The following is a 22,704-nucleotide window of genomic DNA, read 5'->3' on the forward strand; positions in this document are numbered from 1 at the left end:
GCCCGGGGCGGTGGCGCCCCGCGGCCCCGCGGGCCGGGGCGGGGCCGGGCGCGCGCAGCCGCCTCGCGCCGCGGGCGGTGCCGGCGGGGCCCGTGAGGGCCGCGGGCGATCCCCGCCCGGCCCCGGCTGCCCGGAGCGCCTCGGCCCGCCCTGTGCCAGCCCGGCCCCGCCCGGCCCGCCCTGTGCCAGCCCGGCCCCGCCCGGCCCCGGCTGCCCGGAGCGCCTCGGCCCGCCCTGTGCCAGGCCGGCCCCACCCTCCCGCAGCCGCCCTCTGGGCCCCCGAAAGTCGCTCCGTACCGGCGAAGGGACTGGCCTAGGGAGGGTACCGGGAGTGAGACACTGCCTGCACAGCCACACCAGCCCTCCCCTGGTAGTTGAAGACAGATAATCCAAAATATCATGACTTTTCTGCCAGGCTCTTCCTATGTGAAAAGGCAGGAAACACTGTTTAACTACATAGGAGAGTAAAGTGCAGAGCCCACAAAAGAGCACACAGCTGTGGATGTCCACTGTTCTTCAGGTGTGAGTCAATTGCACTGTAGTTGGCAGGATTCCTGAGCTAAACACAAAACAACTGGAGAGACCCTTATTTGAAACAAGAGACACCTTGCAGTTACTCCTATCTTTCCTGCTGCACTTAACACAAAATTGTTCTACCAGAATATACCTTTTCCCCTATCACATTACTCTGTCCTCTCTTACACAGAGATTTTGTTTAGATTGCTAAAACAGGCATTTTTGCAGTCTCCTCCTGTTCTTTCTAAATCAGAGCTTCCACACATCAATATAGGGGGGCTGACTCTACTGCAGGGGCTCTTTAACTCCCAGCTACTTCAGCAAGAATACCCAGAGTAACCTAATGCAGACACATTGAAAAGGTGACATCTCTTAATGGTTCACCCTTTCAAACTCTTCACATGCACTTAAACGATAAGCCAGGTCACTTTCACCATGTATTATTATACTCTGTGCAGTGCTGAAAATCTTCTGAGTGAAGTGGAAGTGGACTGGTAATAAAAGATAGTCCCATTTGTCCTGTGAGTGAGGAGGGTAAGAAAGTTGCTGGAATACTGAGCATAGTGACTGCTTCACGTGTCCACTAATGAATGTGCTTCCATCTGCCATCCTGAAAGAGCAGAGAGACCTTTCCTTTGCAATAAAAAAACCTTGTGAAGTGTTGCCTTGTGCATTTGTACTGACTCAGAACTCTGAAGAAGATGGCAATTATTACTGGTTTTAAAGAATAAGGTATTTTATTATGGAAGGTCAACTTCATAATGTATGCAGAAAATGACTGACAATCACTAAAACCACAAAAAGGTTCATGAAAACAAAAGGATGACTATTTACACTAACTTACGACCACAGACAAAGAAATACCTGAAACAGTTGAGGCAGTAAATATTCCTTTCATGTCTTGAGAGATTATTGAACAATAACTTGACATTGTACTGACACATACCAACAGGGGTTCAAGATGTTTAGATAGCCCTGACCAAGCTGTACACTGCAGGAGGCCAGAAAATGTTGGCTATACACTTATGTGAACTATGTCTCTCTGTTGTTTTAACTCATGAAATTGATCTCTTACAGGGAACTTTAGGAAAAATGTCTCAGTATGAAAAAAACCAAAACCCTCTACAAGACAATGCTTTGATATCTAAAGCAGTGATCTTATCCAAAACTATCTCAAACGCTTTCTCTGCTCCACCTCACAATTGCATCTAAACAGAAATCATGGATGAAACCAAGAGTATCACATACTGCTTTTAAATACTTTAAAATCCTAAAATCAGGTTTGTGAATTACTGCATGTATACAAGAGGTATTTGCCAATAAGCATATTTAGACAGTAAAAAATACCTTAACATTTATACCTAATTTACAAATATTCCAACGCAATAGAATTGAAGCTGTTTGCTTTATATAGGAAATGCTAGTTACAGAGGTTGGAAAATGAACAGCAGTATGTAATAAGCCCTTGTTTAAAGGTATTAAATCAAAACCCAGAAAAATTCTTGTTTACATCTGTCCCCTATACTATCTATTTTTTTTCCTCTCTCTGCTTCTGCTTCTACTGTGTCTGCTCCTTTCTCTGTGTTCCACTTTACTGCACTTGTCCCTATAGCCTTCTCTACATTTTCCCCTCTCTCTGCGTGTATCTGTGCTGGGGCTTCTGGTTTCCTTTTTCCTGTGCCGCTCTTCACCAGGGCTTTGACTTGGACTTCTTCTTATGTGCCTTTGCCTGGAACTGCTGTGATTTGAGCATGGGCTTCTCCTGCTCCCTTCATTCATGTTTTGGCTTCTACTATCCTCCTTTCTTTCAGTGTCTCTCGTGCTTGTGCTATGGTATCTGCTTGTGGACTTTCTTTCCCCCTCACAGGAGTTCCATTTGTTGTTCTCTGCAGAACTATCTCGCTTTAACAGCTTGTACTTCTCCCTGTCTTTGTCCTTGTTACCGTGACTACTGGAGAGATCTTCATAAAGTTTTTCCTTCCTCGTTTTTGCCTTTCCTTCTGAATCGCTGCTGCTGCTAGCCTCTGAAAACTTGTCTTTTTTTCTTTTCTTAGAATCCATCTTCTTTTGTGCTGCTTTATCTCTGCTGTCAGTCTCGCTGTCACTGCTGCTTACTGAAGTCTCACTGGAGGATGAGGAAGAAGATCTCATCTTATGTTTCTTGTGTTTACTTTTGCTTTTTTTCTTTTGCTGCTTTTTTTTCTTTCTATCTTTCTTTTTCTTTTTCTTCTCTAGACGATCCAACTTCCTTTGTTTTCAAAATAAAAGAGTGGCACACTCAGACATGTTACTATATACTAGATTACAAAGTAATTGTCTTTCAAAGTTCACTACTTCTGATGACCTACACAGTAAATACATTAATTTTCATAAAAACACATTGAATTATTTTCCTTTTTCAGCAAAGTTTCATTTTAAAACTTCTAACCTGAAATACCCATAGTATGTAATCTACAGCTGCTCCCTCAAAACTGGAATATGATTTTTTAATTCTTTAATTTTCAAAAAGATAAGTAAGAGATGTCATTTTGGGCCTTGTAACTAGGAATAAATACATTCAGTAGTACCTTTTTCCCCCTTGCCAGACTGCTCTGGAGACTTTAGAAAATCATTGCTGCTTCTGTTTGTGCATTTTAAAAAGGTATTTTGAAAATGAAAAAAAATGCAATTAGTATTCACTTTCTATTAATGATGAAAACTGAGACTAAAACATAAGTCTTTGAGTTCTTCAGACAAATAATACAGATATTTCCAGTAACCTCTTTTTTCACAAATAGAAACTTATTTTTTCTATCTGTAAATATACAATATTCCATCATTCAGTACTATTCAACTACTTTAATGTAGTTTTATATTTTGCTTTCTGTATTTATGCTCAGAAAATCAGTGAGTGAATAGTGAAACTGCTTCCAGTGTATTAAAAAAAAATCCCTTCAGACTAATAAACCCTAAAGAACTCAAATATTTACTAAACTTCAACTTCTAAAATATAAAGGATTATAAAAATTTCAATGTGTTGGGCCAGCAGAAGTTCAAACAAAAATAAGATTTTGTATTACTCTAACTACATACATATTCCTTACTTAAAAAGAATATAAAGCATGTCAACTATTTTTAGATAATTATTACAAATATGAATACCATAAGTACCTATTCACTACCTGCTTAGCTATTCACCTTTTCCCCCTTCCCGTTCCACTCCCCACACATGTGACATCTTTTTATCCTAAAAGCTTATTTTATCTGCGTGCCTCTATGGGATCTACCTTCCAGCAGTTAGTATTTTCAATTTTAAACATTTTGAGATTATTTCAGGATCACGTTGCAAATTAAGAGACAAAAAACCCTAAGTCAGCTGGCACACAACATCAGTTGGATAAAAGCAAAGCACAGGAACATCATTAACTCAGACCCACAGGGAGCAGTAAGCTGCAAGCCCTGACACAAGCACAGGGAGCAGCTGGGCCAACCTTGGCCTTGGGGTACAGGGTCAGGCCTAGTTCAGCCACAAGGAGAAGATAAACTTTGTCAAGTTGTAAACCAGTGAACAAAAGTGTAGGATTTATTATCACAAAAGAAGATACTGTAAACAACAGCATGCTGAATAGTATTTTAAAATAGCAGCACAGCATCTCTAGTGAACCAATTAGTATTTCAGTATCCCAGTTTAACTGGAAATAAGCCCCAGTCAAAGGCATCAAAATTAGATTAAAATGAAACAAGTAGATTAAAAATCATGCGACATAATGCCAATTATGGTCAAGTGTATGTTAAAACTAAGCTGATTTTCTTCCATACTGATGGTGCTAAATGGCACCAGTTACAGTGGCAAACATGGATGTAGTCAGAACTACTGGTGATACATATCCCCTCCACTAGGTACCAGACCTACCTTAGAAGTTTCTGTTTTTGTTTGGTTGATAGTGACTTTAAAAATTCAACTTCCGGATCATCATCTCCTTCACTTGTAACAAACTCCTAGAAAAATGCAGTAAGACATTAGGTTTTTACAGATAAAAATAATATATTCCTTCAGGTTTCTGTTTTAGAAGTGCCTCTATATACCTTATTTTTGGACAGACACAAATATATTTGTATTACTAAGTCAGCCTAAGACACTGGTTAGAACAGAATACCCACTACCAAGTGAAAAACCCTGACATTCTCTCTCAGGGCTGAGTAGGTGTTATAATGTGGGGGCTATACAACAGGAGTTATTACTAACATATAAAAAATCACTGCTAAGGAAAGAAACATTTCTTAAATAGTTAATAAAAACGAGCTGATTTTGAAGCCCACGATTCCCCAGGATAAGTCACTCCATTGTTATCACCCTTGGATGAATAGGTAAGACGCTAGTCCTGCTCGAACTCACAGTAATTTAAGCAAATTACTTTTCTGTCTCGGTTTAGTCATTAGGAAAATGGGTAACACATCTACTTCACTGTTGTGTTATTAGTCTTTAAATGTGCAAAGTCTTCCAGCATTGCAAAATACTGTAATCATATAATCTACATACAGTAACACAATCAGCAAAGCAAAACTACTTTGAAGACCCTGAATTCCTCAAATTATGTCCATCTGGTACACCACAGTTCTCCACAGTGATGTTTTTAGTTTTAGCCATACTCAGAAGACAAAAGAAGAAATAAAGATTAAAAAGCTCTTACAAAGGCACGCCTAACATAAAGCAAACATACTGATACCAATATGATTCATTTAACAGTGCCCATATGCTACATTTTTGGGGCTACATAGCTTTTGCAAAGGTTCATCTATCTGTGGAGACACAATGAACTACTGATTTACTGAAGATTTCAAAACCAGCTTGTAGTCATCCCCTCTTTACTACTGGTTTGACCATCCTGCCATATGAACAAAGGTTACTTCAAGGACTGTGTATTAATCTTTCATTTACACTTTTATTTAAGCACCTCAATTAGCAATACACTTTGAGCAGTCTAAGTAAAGGCAATTGAACCATTTTCACTCCCAGAAAAAAATAACTGGAAAAATAGTGAATCAAGTAAAAAAACTCTTCAGATATAGCATTCCTGGCAGTAATTATTTGTGCATACTGCCTCAAACTTCATCCAAAGGGCAGCACTGTATTACAAGTATGCAGCAGAAGCCCTAACCACCCCTTTATGAAAAATTCAATTTCTAGTCATCCAGAAGAGGGATTTAATTTATTATATGTGGTTTTAAAAGAAGTAATTTATGATTCACCATTCTGTATGAAACAAAGCTGGAAAACTAAGTTTTTTGACATTTTTCTACTAGTATAGCTATTCAGCTTTCCTATGGATATGCATATTTGAAAACATTAAGTAACAATTCACAAGCAATCACATTTAGATTTACAGACATTTTCAGCTTACTGGTAAAAAGGTATTACCTGTGATGGATCATTTGCGGTCAAGTTTCTCCCCAGTACATTTTGTTTCAGTGCAAACCCACTGTTTCTCATCTCCGCTATTAGCTCCGAGGGGTGCATTGATGGCCCTGTTCACAAAAATCACAGTTTGAATGTATCATTTATATCTCTCTACCTTTTTTTGGACTCCACAGTAGGAATTCAGTTGAAGCTTTGTTAAGTAAAATCACAGCTAAATCAACTCAATAATCTTCTGCTGAGCAAATAATCAGATATGATTTTCTAAAACAGCAGTCTGAAGATTCAGAATGGAAAATAATTGCATTTTTCTTTAAGTACAAGGGGATTCTCTTATGTAACTTTGTCATGTCGAAAACAATATATTAGATAAGTCTAGTAATATATTTTTATTATAGTAAAAAAGCACAGGAGATCTAAATAAAGCATATTAAATAAGACTCAGGTACCTCCTCTCCTTTAAAACAATGAGAAAATGTGCTTCTAACATGTCACTAATAACTCATTTTTCATAATGACACAAATTTTTGAACTTCAATGTAAAAATCAACATTAGAAGAATACATATGGAATATAAAAACACATGAAAAAAATCTATGTCCTTACTTATTCTAGGGATTGCCAAATATATATAGCCTCTAGACTGTTATCTCCTCAGAGATTTCTGGGTTTATTAGCTTAAAAACTATGCTATATTTTTCATTAGAGTAGGTGTTGGCACTGGGCACATGATTTGTTTCTTTCCAAAAATCTAACAAGGAGTAAAATATAGGATGTATTATGTATCACTCAGACTTGACTGCATAATTTACAAACCTTGTAACTCACTCTTATGCTTTAATTTAATCCCTGTGATCATCAAAATGTCATGTACTTGTCTGATTAGGTACTTTTTCTTCACCCTAAATATTCACTCTTTTGTGAGGTCACTTTCAGTAAATTTCTTTCCCAGTTCCTTCACTAACCTTACTGTCAATGAACTGTGTAAGGTGAATCTAAATTAAAAGGAATGTAAATCAAGGCATGGAGCACACATTCACTATTACTTCAGTAAACTACTGTAAATGGTAACATTAATTAGCCTTATTAAATGTACTGATCCTGCTCTGTGGCTTAAGACTTAGTTGTGAAGAGTGACAAAACTCATAGATTTTAAACAAAGACATGTATGGAAAAATAAAGTGAGATTTTTGCTATAGAAAATATATGAAAAGTAATATAACACTTTCTCAAAAGAAGTAAACTTTTTCTTAATTTTCCTGTATAATATATTGCATTGCAGAAATAAACAGGTCTACATGTAAAGCAGGAAGAAATAAAACAAAACTTTGGAAATGGTTTAAGGAACCCCTGCATTAATGACTTCCTTTTCACAAGTTCCTTATTTTTCCAAGCAAAAGAATTTTCAAATGAGATACCTTTTCTTAAGTAGGGGGTTATTTACCATTCCCCCTGTACTCTACCAGAAGTGGTTTTCCTTTTTATGTGTTATAGTGTAATTGTGAACTCACAATTAATGAATGTGTATAGGCCCTAGTGTCGACATTTTGGCATATCTCAAATTTCACACCTTGGTGTGCTTGCTGAAGTCTGCTCTGGCTGGAACAGAAACTAACATTAGACAGACACCTACTGACAGAATTTGGTACCAGAACAGGCCTTGATTTGAAAAGTCCGTATAAAACAGCCATACAATTCTGTCAAAAACCCTGTATAAGGAAGCCAAACGAAAACAAAGCATTGAGTCATGAAATATTTCTCCACACGAAAGAAATCAAAATGCTTGACCAATTCAAACCTAGAATACTTCTATTATTCAAAGGCAGTTCCTCCCTATTATTCGAAGAGCCACTGCAGAAGTAACTTAACTTCTTAGGTATTCCTCTTCAGTGTTTCAGCACTGTACACATTTTGGTGTACATCGAATATTTTGGTGTGTATCCAATACCTAATTGTTCTCATTAGTGTGTTTAAATGCAACTTGTCCAAATCTACACAGCAGACTTGCTAAAGAAACAAGACAGACGCCGTAACTTTGTGGGTGCCTATGAGGACTATGGTCAGAATTGAGACCAGAGAAACATGAAGGCACACTGGCCTTCAAAAGTGCAATTCAAAATTATTTTCCAGAAACAAACCATTTTGGTACTCTTTGTGCATAACACTGGCAAGAGGCAAGCAAAATAATTTCTTTTTTAAGAGAAAGTTTGTAATGAATGCCCAACACTACTGATTTTTGTGCATCTGTTTCCTCGTATATTAATGATGTCAATGAGAAATTCATTGCTCCACCTACAGTATTTTAGTTGCAACACAGTATTACCATGAGAAGGACAGTTACCAAACTGCTGTTATTCCTATTTTGTGGATGTATACAAGCTGCATCAAATGCACCCACAGAAACTTGAGACAAAAGCTGTTTATGAAATAAATTATTCCTGTTTTGGTCCCCCTACAATTGTGAGTGAAACAGTAATTTAGGGGTTCAGCCTAGCTTGTGAGGAGATGCAAGAATCTCCAAGAAGCTTTATTAAGTATGCTATTTTTACTATAATTAAAGATTTTAGTATACACTAGGAAATGAGATTCAGAAAATAAACCAACCCCATAACCAGAAGTAGAGTCAAAACACAATCCTATTTGACAACTCTTGTGTATGGAGACCCCTGCCAGACCCCATGACATGGGCAGTTGTCCAGAGTAGTTGATTATGGAAGACGCTTCCTTGCAGTATGGCATCTTTGCGGTTTAGAAAACATTAACATTTTTGAGAGGATGAAACAGATGAAGCTGCTCACACTTTTTTTTTGAACAATGATGCCACTGAGCTTCTCAGAAGATCTGCTGCCCAATGACAGCAAGACATCTGTAGAGACACAGTAGGGAGAAAACAATCCTGATATGGGAAGTCTAACGAGACTGTTTTCTACCTGGTTACAAGTCCAGGCTGGTAAGTTCAATTAAGTCATCATATTTGACAATAGCTGCACAGCTTATCTGCAAACCTTTATTACTACCCACTTTCTGCAACAGAACAAGAATCAAGAAAATTTTATTCTGATAATTAAATTCCTTTGCTTGGAATCAAAGGAATCAAATGCTTGGTGACTTTATTCTTCCATCCATACCCCAACAGACTGCTTTTGATTTATATTAAAATGATGTTGATAAGTATATCTGATTTTCTTTGAAATACCAGTGATAGGTTGAGGTCTCTCAGGATTCCAGGGCGCAGCTATTTTATGTGATAGCATTGAGGTGTGTAGCATGCTTCCTTTTGAGATGCTTTTTCACAGAATTCTAAAAGATGCCTATATCAGTGAGTAAACGATCACATTCTCATTTCCACATTATAAAATGTAATAGGAGATTCCTCCTGGCTAATGTAAATGGGAGAGACAAAGCCTGTAAGAGAAACCCTAAAAACTGAACCTCACTTAACAAAGATTTGAAAAATGCAACTTTTCAGAAGTGTCCTTGGCTTCCCTATTAAATAGTTAAAGCTTAAACCTTGATACCAGCAGGTTGCCTAGTAACCCAAAGTGGTAAATCTTTTCAGCCTACCTTTGGCTTATGACCACAGTTGTGTCTTCACCCTCCAAGACTGTCAGAGAAAGCAGTACTTGGTATACCTGGCAGCCCTATGCTCCAGCTGAGTCATTAACAGTAAAACAGATGGTAAGACTGAGCTGAGAGGCTCTCAGGTGGCTAAAATCTTTGGCTATGATGATAGCTTATTATTCTTGAACAGCACCCATCAGCTTGCAAAGACTCATTCCTATATCAGGCACAAAAATCTTTTATGTGCTATGAAAATCAAACTCCTCACACAGGCTCATAGATTCCTTACAGACTTGTAAGACAGCCTGTGAAGAAGCTACCTCTTCACAGGTGAAAACATCTAGATATACTATGAGCTGGCAGAACTTTAGATACAGGAATCCTATAAAAATAGCTGACTGCTAAACTTCTGACAACTTAGTCTCTCACCATTCTTTCATCAGCAAACTAAAAATAAGTTCAAAGTTAAAATGTTTGATAATCTGTTTCTTATACTTCCTGAAGTAAGTCAAATACAGTACCTTGCTATTTTTGAATATGACTGTTAAGGTTATTTTCTGAAATTTGCATTTTGACAGGAAAAAAAAAAAAAAAAGAAAATACAAAAAAAGATCTTTAAAACTTTCCCAGACGCCACTTGGCTAAAACTAAACCATTTATCTGCTTTAGAACTAATTCATAGTCTTGGAAAAACTTTTTGTCACATAGTGTAATTAACTGCTTGTGAATATGACATTTATTTTTATGCATTAAGACAACTGACAACTTGTATTTTCTGTAGTTACAGGTACTTAACATTATACTAAGGGCTTGCACAAAAACATCTCCATCCTTAAATAGTTAGTTTTTAAAGGAGTTTTTTGGCTATAGTAATTTTCAAGAAACTGTGTTGTTATGCAAAAAGGTTACAGTTTCTTCCTGCTTCTTACTTTCCACAGAAATTTTTGCTGCACTAATTCTCTCTGTTATCTTCTGTTCAAGATTCTATTTAAGGATACAATTCAGCTAGCTCACTTGACTCAAAATCTGGGGTACCAATCTAGAAACTCAAAACATGCAATGAAGTGTGAAAATTTGAGTCTTCATAAAGCACTACCCAAGTACAACCATAGTTTGACAGCTTTTGGTGCATCTTTATAATACTTGTAAAATTAAATAAACAGAAGAGATATTTTTTTTTTTTCTCAGGCATATATGAGCATCAATTACACCGGATTGCAGAAGAATATCATATTAGGATTTCTATAACATATTGTAAATTTGTTTTTTAGAACAAGGAGCACTCCAATTTCTCATCACACGACTGACATGAATTAAAATAATCAGTTCTGCTTCTATTAAGCCGTCAGGAGGGGAATATAATTCTGGATTTCAATTACTTAAGTGCCTGCCTTACAGCAAGCTCTCCCACCCTGCATTACTGCCCCACACCTGTCCCAGAAACCAGAGAAACCTATAGCTGCAATAAATGTTCTGTTCTGTCTGTACTTCTCTTGATGCTACAAATGCAGAGTACATGTAACATTCTTGTTTTCAGAATGTTTTCTCTAGGAGGCATAGGCACCTTTAGGAGAGTAATGCCAGCTGTAAAATACCATCTAGCAGGCCTCCATTACAACCTCTAAAGCACATTTTTCTAATTATTCAATATGAGGGAACAGTATGCTAAGATACTTTGCCTCAACAACCGTGATTAAATACCACTTTTTCTGCAATAGCTTCAGTGGCAGTGGGGACAGACCATCAAGTTATGTTTGCCAGTATCACCAAAAATAGCATCTTTACTTCCACCTAACCATGTTGCACAGTCTTGACAGTATTTGCCTAATTTACTGATAAAATACTGTCACCAGTGCAGAAAAGCAAACTGAATTATTCTTTACAATCAATCAAGTTTAAAATGGATCTTTATTGTGGAATATAAATGGAAAGTAAAGACATAAGAAACAATAATACTGTAAACATTACTGCCATCTTTGGCAGGGGAAATGACAGCAAGCAGTTGTACTTACATTGTGGCTGCAGTTACAGAACTATATGATATTTAAGGTTGTATGTATGTTTTGGTTTTTATTCTATGCATTGTTACACAATTAAATAGAGTACATTATTAAATAGAGTACACTATATAAAACTTACTGGAAAATTTTCCAGTAGAAAATACTGGAAAAAATAGATACTTCATGGTGTCATTTTAATTGCAACTATTTACCTTTATTTCAACTACTGCTCATTTTGCATATCATCAAAACAGAGTATTTTGAATATGGCTTTTAGAACAGGCTTTTCTCTCTTTCTGAAAATGTGTTCTGGCATGGGATATCTTTTAGTTTACAAATGTGATAATTTTAATCTAAAAACATCACCATCATCACACCATCACACTTCTCCTGACTTGGTAAGAGAGGTAATTTACATGAAAATGTAAACATAGCAAACTTTTGTATCTGCTATCAATTTGCCAGATATGTCACAGTCAGTAAACTCCATGCTACTATGCTTAAAACTTAATTTATGAATCAAGGATAAGATACTCTCAAGGTTTCTCTTTTATTGCTATGCATTTTTTGATAGCAAAGTAGGCCTAAAGCATGTTGTCACCATCCTTTCTCATAGGCAGCTTGGACCACGTGAGGCCATAACTCCTCCAAACTGAAATTTATTTGGTTTTCTACACAACAGTGGTACTAAAGCCATGCTTTGCTGTGGAAAAGTAGATAAATAAACACCTGTTTTGAATTAACTAGGCTTCAGAAAACATTCTTATGGTAGGTTTCAGTCTAGCACACAACCATATCAATATACTCTGAATGCAGAATGTTACCTTTTTTTGGGTGGTAATAAAGATGTATGATCCAATGCTTTTTAGGTTTTGCTTTAAAAGAGAAAGTACCTCTAAAATTAGAATAGACAGTTGTGTCAATACATCCATATACTTTCTTGTTCTGTCCACCAGGTTTTCTGTGGCTTTTGTTAATATGGAAATTGAGCAAAAATAGAAAAAAAATCACAGACCAAGCTTAATCACACTCCATAGTCTGTGAACTTTTACTGGGGTTGTGATAGAGATGAGAGTAGGCACTTATTTTATCTACAGGACAAAGAACTATTATTAAAATTATGTGATCATGACACACAGTAAATTCATGCTGCCTCCACTAATTCAGAATCAATCATCTTTTACTGGTAATTTTTTCATCTATTTCAGAGATGAGTGCATTCAGACCATATTTACACTTAAAAGCAACTGCTGCAGTTAGCATTGAGAGAAATCAATGACTAAAACCTCTGGCTTTTAATTAGCTCTCCTTCAGTGGTCCTACAGTTTAACTGTATTTAACACTTTAGCACAGAATTTCGGTGTCATTTGCCATGCTTTTGTGATATGGTAGTTCAGAGAAACCCGAGTTTCCTTTTTACTTTTTTGGAGTACTAAAAACTATTTAACATCATCAAACTGCTATTGGAATCTATATTTATCACTTAAATGCTAAGCACAAGATTTCTAATAGAATCTGTATTTTATGCATTCAGAACAAATACCAAGGATTCTGAAACATAAATGGAGGATTATTCTAAAATGTGACAGTTCTTAAACTATGTGAAGATTTAGTTAAGGTTCCTACTGTTTACAATCAAAGGTCTCAGCTGCAGACCATAAAGGAAGGTTTCACACACTGTATGTTTCTACAGATGACCATTTATACAAATATTCACAGTTAACATATTCAAATACCTTTTCTTGGTTATTACAAATTCAAAAGAACATTTAAAAAAAATCCTGCATTCCTAATACAATGCAGACTTTTCTCTGCTGGGAAAAAAGGTGCTGTAATTGTCACTGGGAAACTGCAGTGAGATGCAGACATAATGTAACATAAACATAGATTTCATTTTTTGCTGTCTCCATGTGACTGGTAATTTCAATGATTACTCTGGAAATGTATTTCACCTAAAAGCTTAATATCAGTGGAACACACTAAGTCTTAGGTAGATGGAAACAAGACCCACAGTTAGCTTAGGGGCACTCAGGAGATGAAAAGAGAGGGTGCAAACCCCAGAACTGGGTAATGAGCCTTTAGAAGGCTGCACCTGCACAGCTATACCTAGAGTGGCTTTATCTTGTTAGACCATAAGGCATTAGATACACAGACACATTGCTCCATTAGACTTTCACCTTTATTTGCCTGAATTTTCCACAACATGCTAAGCACTTTACAGTACTTTTTCCTTAGTAATTTCAAGGCATAGATCTTATATAGAGCCAGTAAGAAATGCAAAGTAGTCCACAGCAGAGGAGGATGCCCAGCACTCTCCAGGTTTAGCTTTCATAGGCCAAGAGTGCAAGAACACCTTTTAACTTTACCATCCCACTTCTAACTATGCTGTTCATACAATTTGAGACACTAGCCTCACTTCCTAAGATAGTATACCTTTCTTCATAAAAAGGAACATATCCATAGTGGGTTCTTTGTTCTAAAAACCATATAATAAAAGTTGTAAGCATTCAAACTTTCATAGCTTTTTAGTAATCCCTCCCCCCATCTGCCCAAACCATCATTGAACAGGATAGATTGCAGGAAAGAAGGGAAAGGAAAAAAAATATTCAGTTTGTCCTAACTTCACCTGACTAAGAAAGACACAGGCAATTCTGAAGTGAAATAACAGTATGATTTCAAAACACTTTGTACAGGACACCTAATGATCTCTGTTCCAATCAAGTTAATGACTTTTCAGGAGTCACAAAAAAACCTCACAAACCCCAACATATGCTCCTGGTTAATGATAAGAAAGGATTGTAAAAACAGGCAAACTTTGAGATGCCAGTGAGCTGGTTTTTTTTGCTGGTATGCATACCATATTTTCTACATGCATATATACACAGTGGCACGTAAAGTCAGAAGCATAACCGATACTTTCATCTTGTGTGAACTTTGAAAGTTAGGATTTTATCAGTAAAACACTCTGTAAATCAGTTTAGTCCAAAGAAGCATTTTGATTGCCTAATTTACCTTTGTAAAGGAGAAGCAAATCTTCTAAGTTGGTCTCTGTAAGCCTCACAGCTGGAACATTCTAACACTACTTTTCAGTTTTCAGTGATCAAAGTAAGTTACTTTATATCTAAAACTAAGAATTTCATAATAGAAATAATGCAACACCAGGGGGTGCAGTTATCATGCAATAATTACACTCCTGGGAGATTACAGACAAGGCTGTACCCCAGGGGTGTGATTATCCCATGATAACCACATCCACTGAAATTGCCTTATTGAAAAAATAATCTCTAGTCACTGGTGAGATATTATTCAATAGGTGCTTTTTAATGGTAAGATTATTATTTTTTCGTATGAATTACCAGCTAGATTAGTAAAATAGCCCCAGAAGGAAAAATAACCAATGCCCAAGTTAAGGTACTGATTGTAACTATTTTTGTTTGCTGAAGCACTGCAATGGATGTCAGATCTTGAAAGACAGCAGAACACAGTTCTGTGCCACAGACATCCTCTGCCCTGAAGCAGTTTCACTGGAGGAAACTGAAGGCTGTGACTGGTCCTTCACACGAAATATTCAACACTAAATCTGACACAGCAATTGCCAACCAGTTTTATGTGTCAAGAGGAACATTACAATGTAGTCTTCACATCAGATTAAAAGACAGCTATTCTTCTGCTGAAATGACAGAATCACAGCTTATAAGATTCATAGGAAAGAAAAAACCTATATTGGACAAGATGTGACAAGGAAAAAAAATCTGTTAATAATTCTTCTTTTTCCTTATGAAGAAACAGAGCAGGGACTTTAGATAAGTCAACTAAATCAGACATGGGTTTAACTTTAATTTATTTGCAGTCAAATATTTCCTCTGACACTGAAAAAAAGAATGACTCCAAACAAGACATTTTGTTTCACTCTTTCTGAAGCAGGAATAAATTAGAACAAAACAAAAACTGAACTTGTATCAAAGCCTGCTACAAACCTTTGACAGAGAAGCCAGACCATTTTTTAAAACCTATTTCTGCAGAAATTAGTGATGCCAGTGTGCTTAGCACACCAGATTCAGAACCATGAAGCCAAATGTTCCTATGCCCTGACTGGGCAGAGATTCATCACCAGCCAGGATGCTCAGCAGCCATGGACCAGAGCCTTCCAGCACTGTGCTGATGCATGGTGTGCTCCAGCAAGGGAGAGTATTTGCAAAGTTTGAAGAATTCTAACCTAAATTTAGCTAGGCTAACTACCACGCACTGCCAAAAAAACATTATTCTGTTTCAATTTGCATGAAAAGGATGTAAGACTGACTTCTATTAGGATGAAAAGATTATAAATCAGAAGAAATAAAGCACTACCAAGTAAGTAACTTCAAAGTAATAGAACTCTTTTCAAAGAATATTTTAAAAAATCAAAATATTTGCTCTTAAAAAAAAAAAAAACTTTTAGTTATTTGGAACTTAAATTTGGTCCTTCTAATACAATTCATTTCATAAACTAACTGGAATCGTACATTGACTACTGTACTAAAATTTTACTCTGGTTTCACCTTTCTTCCTCATTATCTGTATTTGTTATCTGTACCCTTTCATTTATGATACAATATTTATATTTCAATTTCCTGAAACACCAGCTAGAAAGAAGTTTTCGACTGCTTTCTAAATATGGTAATACTTCCTAAGCTTTGAAAGTACTATATGCTCTAATAATTTAGCCAAACGTTTTCAACTTTCTGAGAGCTCACTGCAAATGTTTTTACACACTCATTTATTAAAAAGCCCAGACAAATAAATTCAGTATATATTCCAGACCTGCTGCATACTACCAGTAAGCACTGCCTATCCTTGAAATACCTATTCACTGCTCTGTTCAGAGACGTGTTTTAACCTCTACATTTTAGAAATGGACAAAATGCTTCAGAAATATTGAACAAACTCTACCAGAACTTAGAAGCCAAATAGTTTTGTACCTTTTTTTTTCCTGTTGCTAACAACCACAATAAACAAATACTGTGGACTATTTCCATGTTTTTTACCAGCTTTCTAAGCATGAGGAGACACTTGTGACACGTAGAGGAGGGGGTGCTTGTGAAGCAATTCATGTGCAATTCAACTTGTTTCAAGTGCAAGGGATTTTTTTAAATCATCATCTAATCATCAGTTCACAAAACAGAATGGTTTCATAAAAGGATAATCTCATAAAAAGTCTCTGTCCCTTCCAAAGTAGTATTTTCTGGAGTTATAGCCAGTCTAAAGAACAGTGTGGCAACAGACATTTTCGCAGTACTACAAAGCAATGAAAAATATCAGGAATTTAGTCTAAAAAGCAGCTGAGGAGTGTATGCAATTACTGATAAAGAGAAGCAGGAAGAAACAGAGCTTGGGGAAGTGTACAGCACAGAACAACAGAAGAAAGTTCTTGGGAGTTGGAAACAGATGCAGCAGAGCTAACTGTGGATCTGCAGCACTGTAACAACTGGGCTGAACTCTCAGCAATGCAAAGTAATTGCTCCCATCTCAGCCAACACAGGACTGCTGTCAGGGTTTCAACAACAACAAAACCCCGCATATACTTTATTTTTAAAATACGTGGCATACCCTTTAACATACCATGTGGATGAATTATGAGCCTTAAGTGAAGCAGTGAATTCAAGAATTTGTGTTGTCACTTAACTGTACTGCTTCATTTACACACATTTCCAGAAGTCATCAAAGGAATGTAACTTGTTATTAAATCAGATGAAGTTATAGAAAAGTTGATGAAAGGTTTGTATTCCTGAGGCTAGAAAAAGCAGACAACCTTTTATTTGATGTTGTAATTAATATTACCACTTTCTCTAACCTTGTATTTGCTATTAATCAAGAACTTTAAGCTTTACCTACAGTGTTCTTACATAGTTTCCCTGCAAGAAAGAGAAAGCAGCAGTATCATTACAGCTGACTATTCAAATTCAAGAACAGCGTCTTACAAATTATATATACAAATCCTGATCAGTCGCCCACCCCTACTCCCTGAAAATCCTTCCTCAGCCTACAAGAGTCTAAGCTCAGCATAGCACACTGTCTTCTAAGTTCCAGAGCTGAAAATGAGAGAGCACTGGCACAGTCTGAGAACATCTAAGTACTTCTACACCATTTTCCTTCATGCAAAATTCATCATGTATGCTAAATGCTCTCTTTATGCTTAGAAAGACAGCTTGAAAAGCCATCTGGGGGACATCTCTTCAAGTGGGAAACACCCACAGCAGTCAAACGTTGCCCACACCGATATAGAGAGTTCAGTAAGGTTTGAAACAAGCAGTTATTCTTCTACTGACACTGCAGAGTGTCTGTATTACACTGTAACAAATAATAAGGAATGCACATTCAGGTTTGTGCAAGCACATAAAAACATTCTGCTTTCTCAACTAAACACCCCTAAAATTGACCCACATCATTTGAACTGAGGTGTGGACAGTGAGTTCTGTAGCACAAAAGCATCTCTGACCTGCAAGAGCTGCACCATATTCTAAGCACAATTTTTTTCTACTGTAAGACTCATGCAAGAAAGTGATTTAACCTTATAACCAACTGGACAGAAAGGCTGAGCAAGTCAACTACAGGATGAGTAATACAATGGCATAATCATCAGACAATGCCTAAAAAGACAGGAGAGTAAGGAGGCACCACTTCCTTCAACTCAAATCTTCCAGGCCTCATTCCAAAGAAACTAAGTATCTTTGTGACCTAAATCTGAAAAACAAGCTTATTAGTAGCCTATATATGTAACAAAACTAGGAGCTGCTACATAAAATTGATAATCTGGAATGAAGACAGAAGAAAAGCAGAAACCACGGAGTGTGTGCAACTCGATGTAATGATATCCCTGCAAAACCCAAGACACAACACGTGACTTTAAAGCACAGTACAGCAAGGCTGAAGACTCATCCACACTACCTGATGTTTCTTTAACATGCCCCAATTTTAAGAAACTTAAAAGCAACTTGGGTAAACTTACAGAAAAAAAAGTACTGTAGACAAAAATTTATTCAATTTGAATGTTCATATCTACTTCTTCAAACATAATCTAGCACTAACTGTGCTGTGTAACAGGAGAGTTAATAGAAGAAAAAAAAATTGTAGCTCGAGAAGCCAAAAGAAGTCAAATGAAGGGAAACCAGAAATTTGGAAACCTAGGTTTCAATTGCTTGTCCAGTTACATAAATACATATTTTAAAAAAGCCCACAAACCTCTCCTTTTTACCAAGTGCTTAACAAAGATACAATGATATATTCCATCTTAGCCAAGCAATTTGCTTAAATCTGAACTGTGACAGTCTTTGACAATCCATTCATTTTTTTGGTGACACAAATTTTGTCATTCTGATCTAAAGTCTCATTGCAGCTTCTCAGTTTTAGGTACAGATAGGATCAAAGCAATACAGACTCTTTTTAAAATGAGTTAATAATTAGAAAATTAGGTCCCTGCAATATGAAATAATTAATTAAAACTTGTGGATCCTACATCTGGAATTCACTGTTTTCCAGATTTCATCAACTCTCTGAAATATGATAAACTTAAACCTTCTAAAATGAAACATGATAAGCTCCCCCCACATGTCTAACCAGAACTTTAAAAACCATTCACTGCCTACCTGAACCATCACTGGAGACTGAACTTGCATTGATTCCAGAAAGACCAAATAAGGGGCACTCTCGATCAGTGTTTATGTGACCCCACTTGTGGCATTTAATGCATCTCACGTTGCGCACCTAAAGGCAACAAAGCCAATTGATACAATTTAGTCACAAATACAGCTGAGTGTTTACAGGAATGTCTGTGTTATTAGGCATAAGAGAAGCCTTTAAACCCACTGAAAAAGAGATGATAAAATTCAGAGAGTCCATGTGAAAGTTCTGCAGTCAGACAACATTTGAAATGCTCCCCATACATCACAGAGTGAAATTCAGTAACTTGCCTGGATACCAAAGGGCTGATCTCTGATATTCATATCATCCTTAGCATATCTGTACACAAACACAAGAGAAAACAAATCCTCCATTCACTACTATTTTCTAAAAGACATCATATACAAAACCTTTTACATATACAAAACTTTTACCCATTTCAGAGGTATAATTTCTGTAAGTGTTGTTTTACTGCATTTTCAAATATGGATGCAAAAATCAAATGAAAATAAAGCTGAGCAAGGAAATAGTTTCAGGTTAACAAGGTTTGCTAATTAAGTGTCAGGACGTGATAAGATCACACAAGTGACCTGCTCAAAAATAAAACAGGGGAAAAAAGGGACAAAAAGAGAAGTATAAGAAAAAAAATCCAGATATCTTACTTTTCTCGAGGAGCAACTTTTTGCCATTCAAATTTGTATTCAGTCTCTCCTTCTTGCTATAAAACAGAAAACATGGTAAGTTTGAAGTTTTTCAGAATACATTTTAAGCAAGCAAGAAGAAAACATAAAGAAATAATGGAATTAAATACCTCTTTTGTTTCCTCTTTGAATTTTCAGAAAGCATGCAAAGAAAACAAATTATGCATTAATTATATATGTAAAATCCAGATGGTGTTCCCCCCCTTAGCTAAAGAAAAAACATTTTATGGTTTATACTAATCAATAGTGCAAATACTCAGGAGTAGCTTTATATAAATAGAGTGCACTTACAAATAACCAGCTTCTAGTATATAGCTTTAAATCCTGTAAATCCAGAATCACCTTCTAAAACTATGCTGATTTGTTATACAAATAAAAACTTCACTTTTTGCAAAAGTAGCAACAATACTTACTTTAAAGATACTTTTTAAAACATTTAGCAATAATTTCTACTTTGAAATTGCATTTCCTCTAAGCTTAAGAGATTACTATTGGAGTTTCTAAAATTAAGTAATTACAAAACTTGGTATACAAGAATGAGTCCATCCAAGCATTTCCAAGTGATTTCATGCAAATGAGAAAGAGGCATTTTAAAGGGAACACATTTTCTCTTAGAGGAACTGTATTTTATCAGTTCTTTATTTACGTTCAGATCTTGCTAAAATTAAATTATTGATATGAGTGTCCACCAGGCATTTAGAAACTTCCATTTATGACACTACTAGACAGTTATAGACTCACAGATCAGGCAGCACTTTTGGCTACTAAATTTCAGCATTTATTATTTTTATAACTTCTGATAATTAATTTCTTGTTCTGGTATTTATTATGTTTGACAAGCATCAAGCTGAATTACAGGGGTAACTTCAAAACAAAAGCAACCTCCTAGTTTTGAAAAGGAGAGTCAGCCAAAATACAGGTTTGTGTTGTCTGAGTTGTTGCCTTGGTAAGGTCTAGTCCTCCTCATCCAATGGCTTTATAATTGGCTAAAGGAGCATTCTTGGTCAAGGACAGAATATATGCCATTTCCTGGAAAGATATTTATCTGGTCTTCACATTGAACTGTGGTTTAAAAAAACCCCAACCATTCTTTTTAAAAGAAATTAAAGCTTTGTGAGACCAAAATTATTACATACTATATATATATATATATATATATATGCATATTCTCACAGAAATAATTCAAAAATGACACCTCCTATCATTATCTCACCATGAATGTGTTATTTTAAAATAAAATACATTGCGCTTATTTCTTGAGAAGGTTTTTAGCTTTGCAGTACTATCGGCCCACAATCAGGATATTGCAATACCTTTCTTTGCTCCAGGTGGGGCCTCATACATGAAATTAAGACCATTCTTCACACGCTCATCACCCATAAGCAACCTAAATAAAAAGAGCAGTTTGGGGTGTTACACACAAAACAGTCACACTGGTAACACTCACCAAAAAAAAAAAAAAACCACCAAAACACTCAGTATGAAACTTTGGTGAAAACTAGCATTTTTTCATTTGTTAATGTGAGTAACAAAATCAGAGTATCAAAAACCCTGAGATACCAGTCAATGCTTTTGCATGATCCACAGTGCACAAAAATCACACATTTTAAGCCTCAGCTGAAGAGTAGTATGTCCAGAGTTATGAAAATCAGATTTTGTGTGTTAGAAATGTATTATTATACAAGGTTACTGACCGTTCTGTGAAACAGCATATTTTGAAATTAATCAGAAGACAGGCACAAACCACTAAAGAAATTCTTACGACTTCTGCTTAATCAGACATCACTTAATGAATCACTGCCCTTTGCCACTACTACATTCAATGGAGACAGTATTTCAAATTGCTCACAGCAATATGACCTTCACTACCATGAAAACAAGACAGGAGGAAGTGAGCAATCTTAAGCCAATTCTCACCTATTATCATAGGATTCCTGTTCTTTCAGATACTGTTGCATTAATTCTTCTTGTTTCTTCTTATCGTATGAGATTTTCTGTTCTGCCATCCATACCTGGTTAAAATAATTAAGCTTCTACTTAAATACAAAAACTATTACAAAATATATTAGTGTATAAATAACTAGTTTACTCAATTGAAAATGCTTAATGAGGGATGATCACCATTCTAATTGTATAAAAGACATTATTTTCATTCAGTAGTTTAACACATGAACTTCCCACAGCAGTAATTTTGAGAAACTTCAACAACATACTGAAAAGATAGGAGAAAATTTGGTAGCTCAAAAAGAAAACCAGGCTCAGAAAATACCCAGTGGGTGCCACTGTCTTCCCTGCAGAGAGCCTTGCTCGGAGCAGTCTGGACAGACGGCAAGCCCCAGGTCCCCTGGGGGGTTCCTGGCACGGGGCACAGTTCTGGAGAGGGCACCTGCAAGCAGCTCGAGGCGGGAATGAAACACCGGGAAAGCAAAGGCACATCGTGACAGATGGGGTTTTCCCGGACGGGGTACAGCGCCTATTTGTTCTGGGAATCAGGTGTTGAAAAGCCTGAGCCAAGAAAACGTGATACTCATATACCCCTGGGGACAAGAAAACCCGAAGCTCCAAGTATTTCTTAACTGTTTCCCGGCCCCTCGTTCCTCTTTGCCCAGCCCGGTGCCCCCATGCCGGTGAGGAGCGCTGCTCGGGCCGCCGCGGTACCGGGGCCCGCCCGCGGGCCAGCCGGGCCGCCCTCACCTTTTTGATGTTGGACTTGGAGGCGGGGTGGAAATCCTTCTTGCACATGAAGTTGGCGAACGACTTGCCCATGGCGGCGGCGGAGCGGGAGCCGCCGGCCCCGCACGGACAGGGACCGTCACAGGGACCGGCGCAGGCTCAGCGGCGCTCCGGGCCGGCCCCGGCCGGGCCTTCCGGGTCG

The 22,704-nt window shown here is 37.0% G+C and overlaps 1 protein-coding gene across 1 annotated transcript; it reads right to left on the reverse strand.

Moving 5' to 3' along the window:
* Positions 1–1,224: 1,224 nt before the first annotated feature.
* On the reverse strand, positions 1,225–22,695 carry CIRSR (corepressor of RBPJ and splicing regulator). The gene is made up of 10 exons (XM_077785056.1): positions 22,524–22,695; positions 21,747–21,841; positions 21,143–21,216; positions 19,940–19,953; positions 19,791–19,846; positions 19,419–19,467; positions 19,095–19,212; positions 5,915–6,021; positions 4,409–4,494; positions 1,225–2,764 (listed from the first exon to the last, which is right to left on the reverse strand). The coding sequence occupies exons 1-10, from the start codon at positions 22,593–22,595 to the stop codon at positions 2,041–2,043; spliced, it is 1,395 nt and encodes a 464-aa protein (XP_077641182.1). The 5' UTR covers positions 22,596–22,695; the 3' UTR covers positions 1,225–2,040.
* Between the last annotated feature and the right edge of the window lie 9 nt (positions 22,696–22,704).

This window comes from Lonchura striata, chromosome 8 (assembly GCF_046129695.1).
Source record: "Lonchura striata isolate bLonStr1 chromosome 8, bLonStr1.mat, whole genome shotgun sequence".
NCBI classification, from domain to species: domain Eukaryota; kingdom Metazoa; phylum Chordata; class Aves; order Passeriformes; family Estrildidae; genus Lonchura; species Lonchura striata.

Excerpts from the sequence above, each read along its gene's own strand:
- CIRSR (XM_077785056.1), bottom strand. The coding sequence starts at position 22,595 with ATGGGCAAGTCGTTCGCCAACTTCATGTGCAAGAAGGATTTCCACCCC. Across the intron at positions 19,213-19,418 it reads ATCAGCCCTTTGGTATCCAG|GTGCGCAACGTGAGATGCAT; the intron begins GCAAGTTACTGA and ends TGTTGCCTTTAG. Across the intron at positions 4,495-5,914 it reads CCGCAAATGATCCATCACAG|GAGTTTGTTACAAGTGAAGG; the intron begins GTAATACCTTTT and ends GCATTTTTCTAG.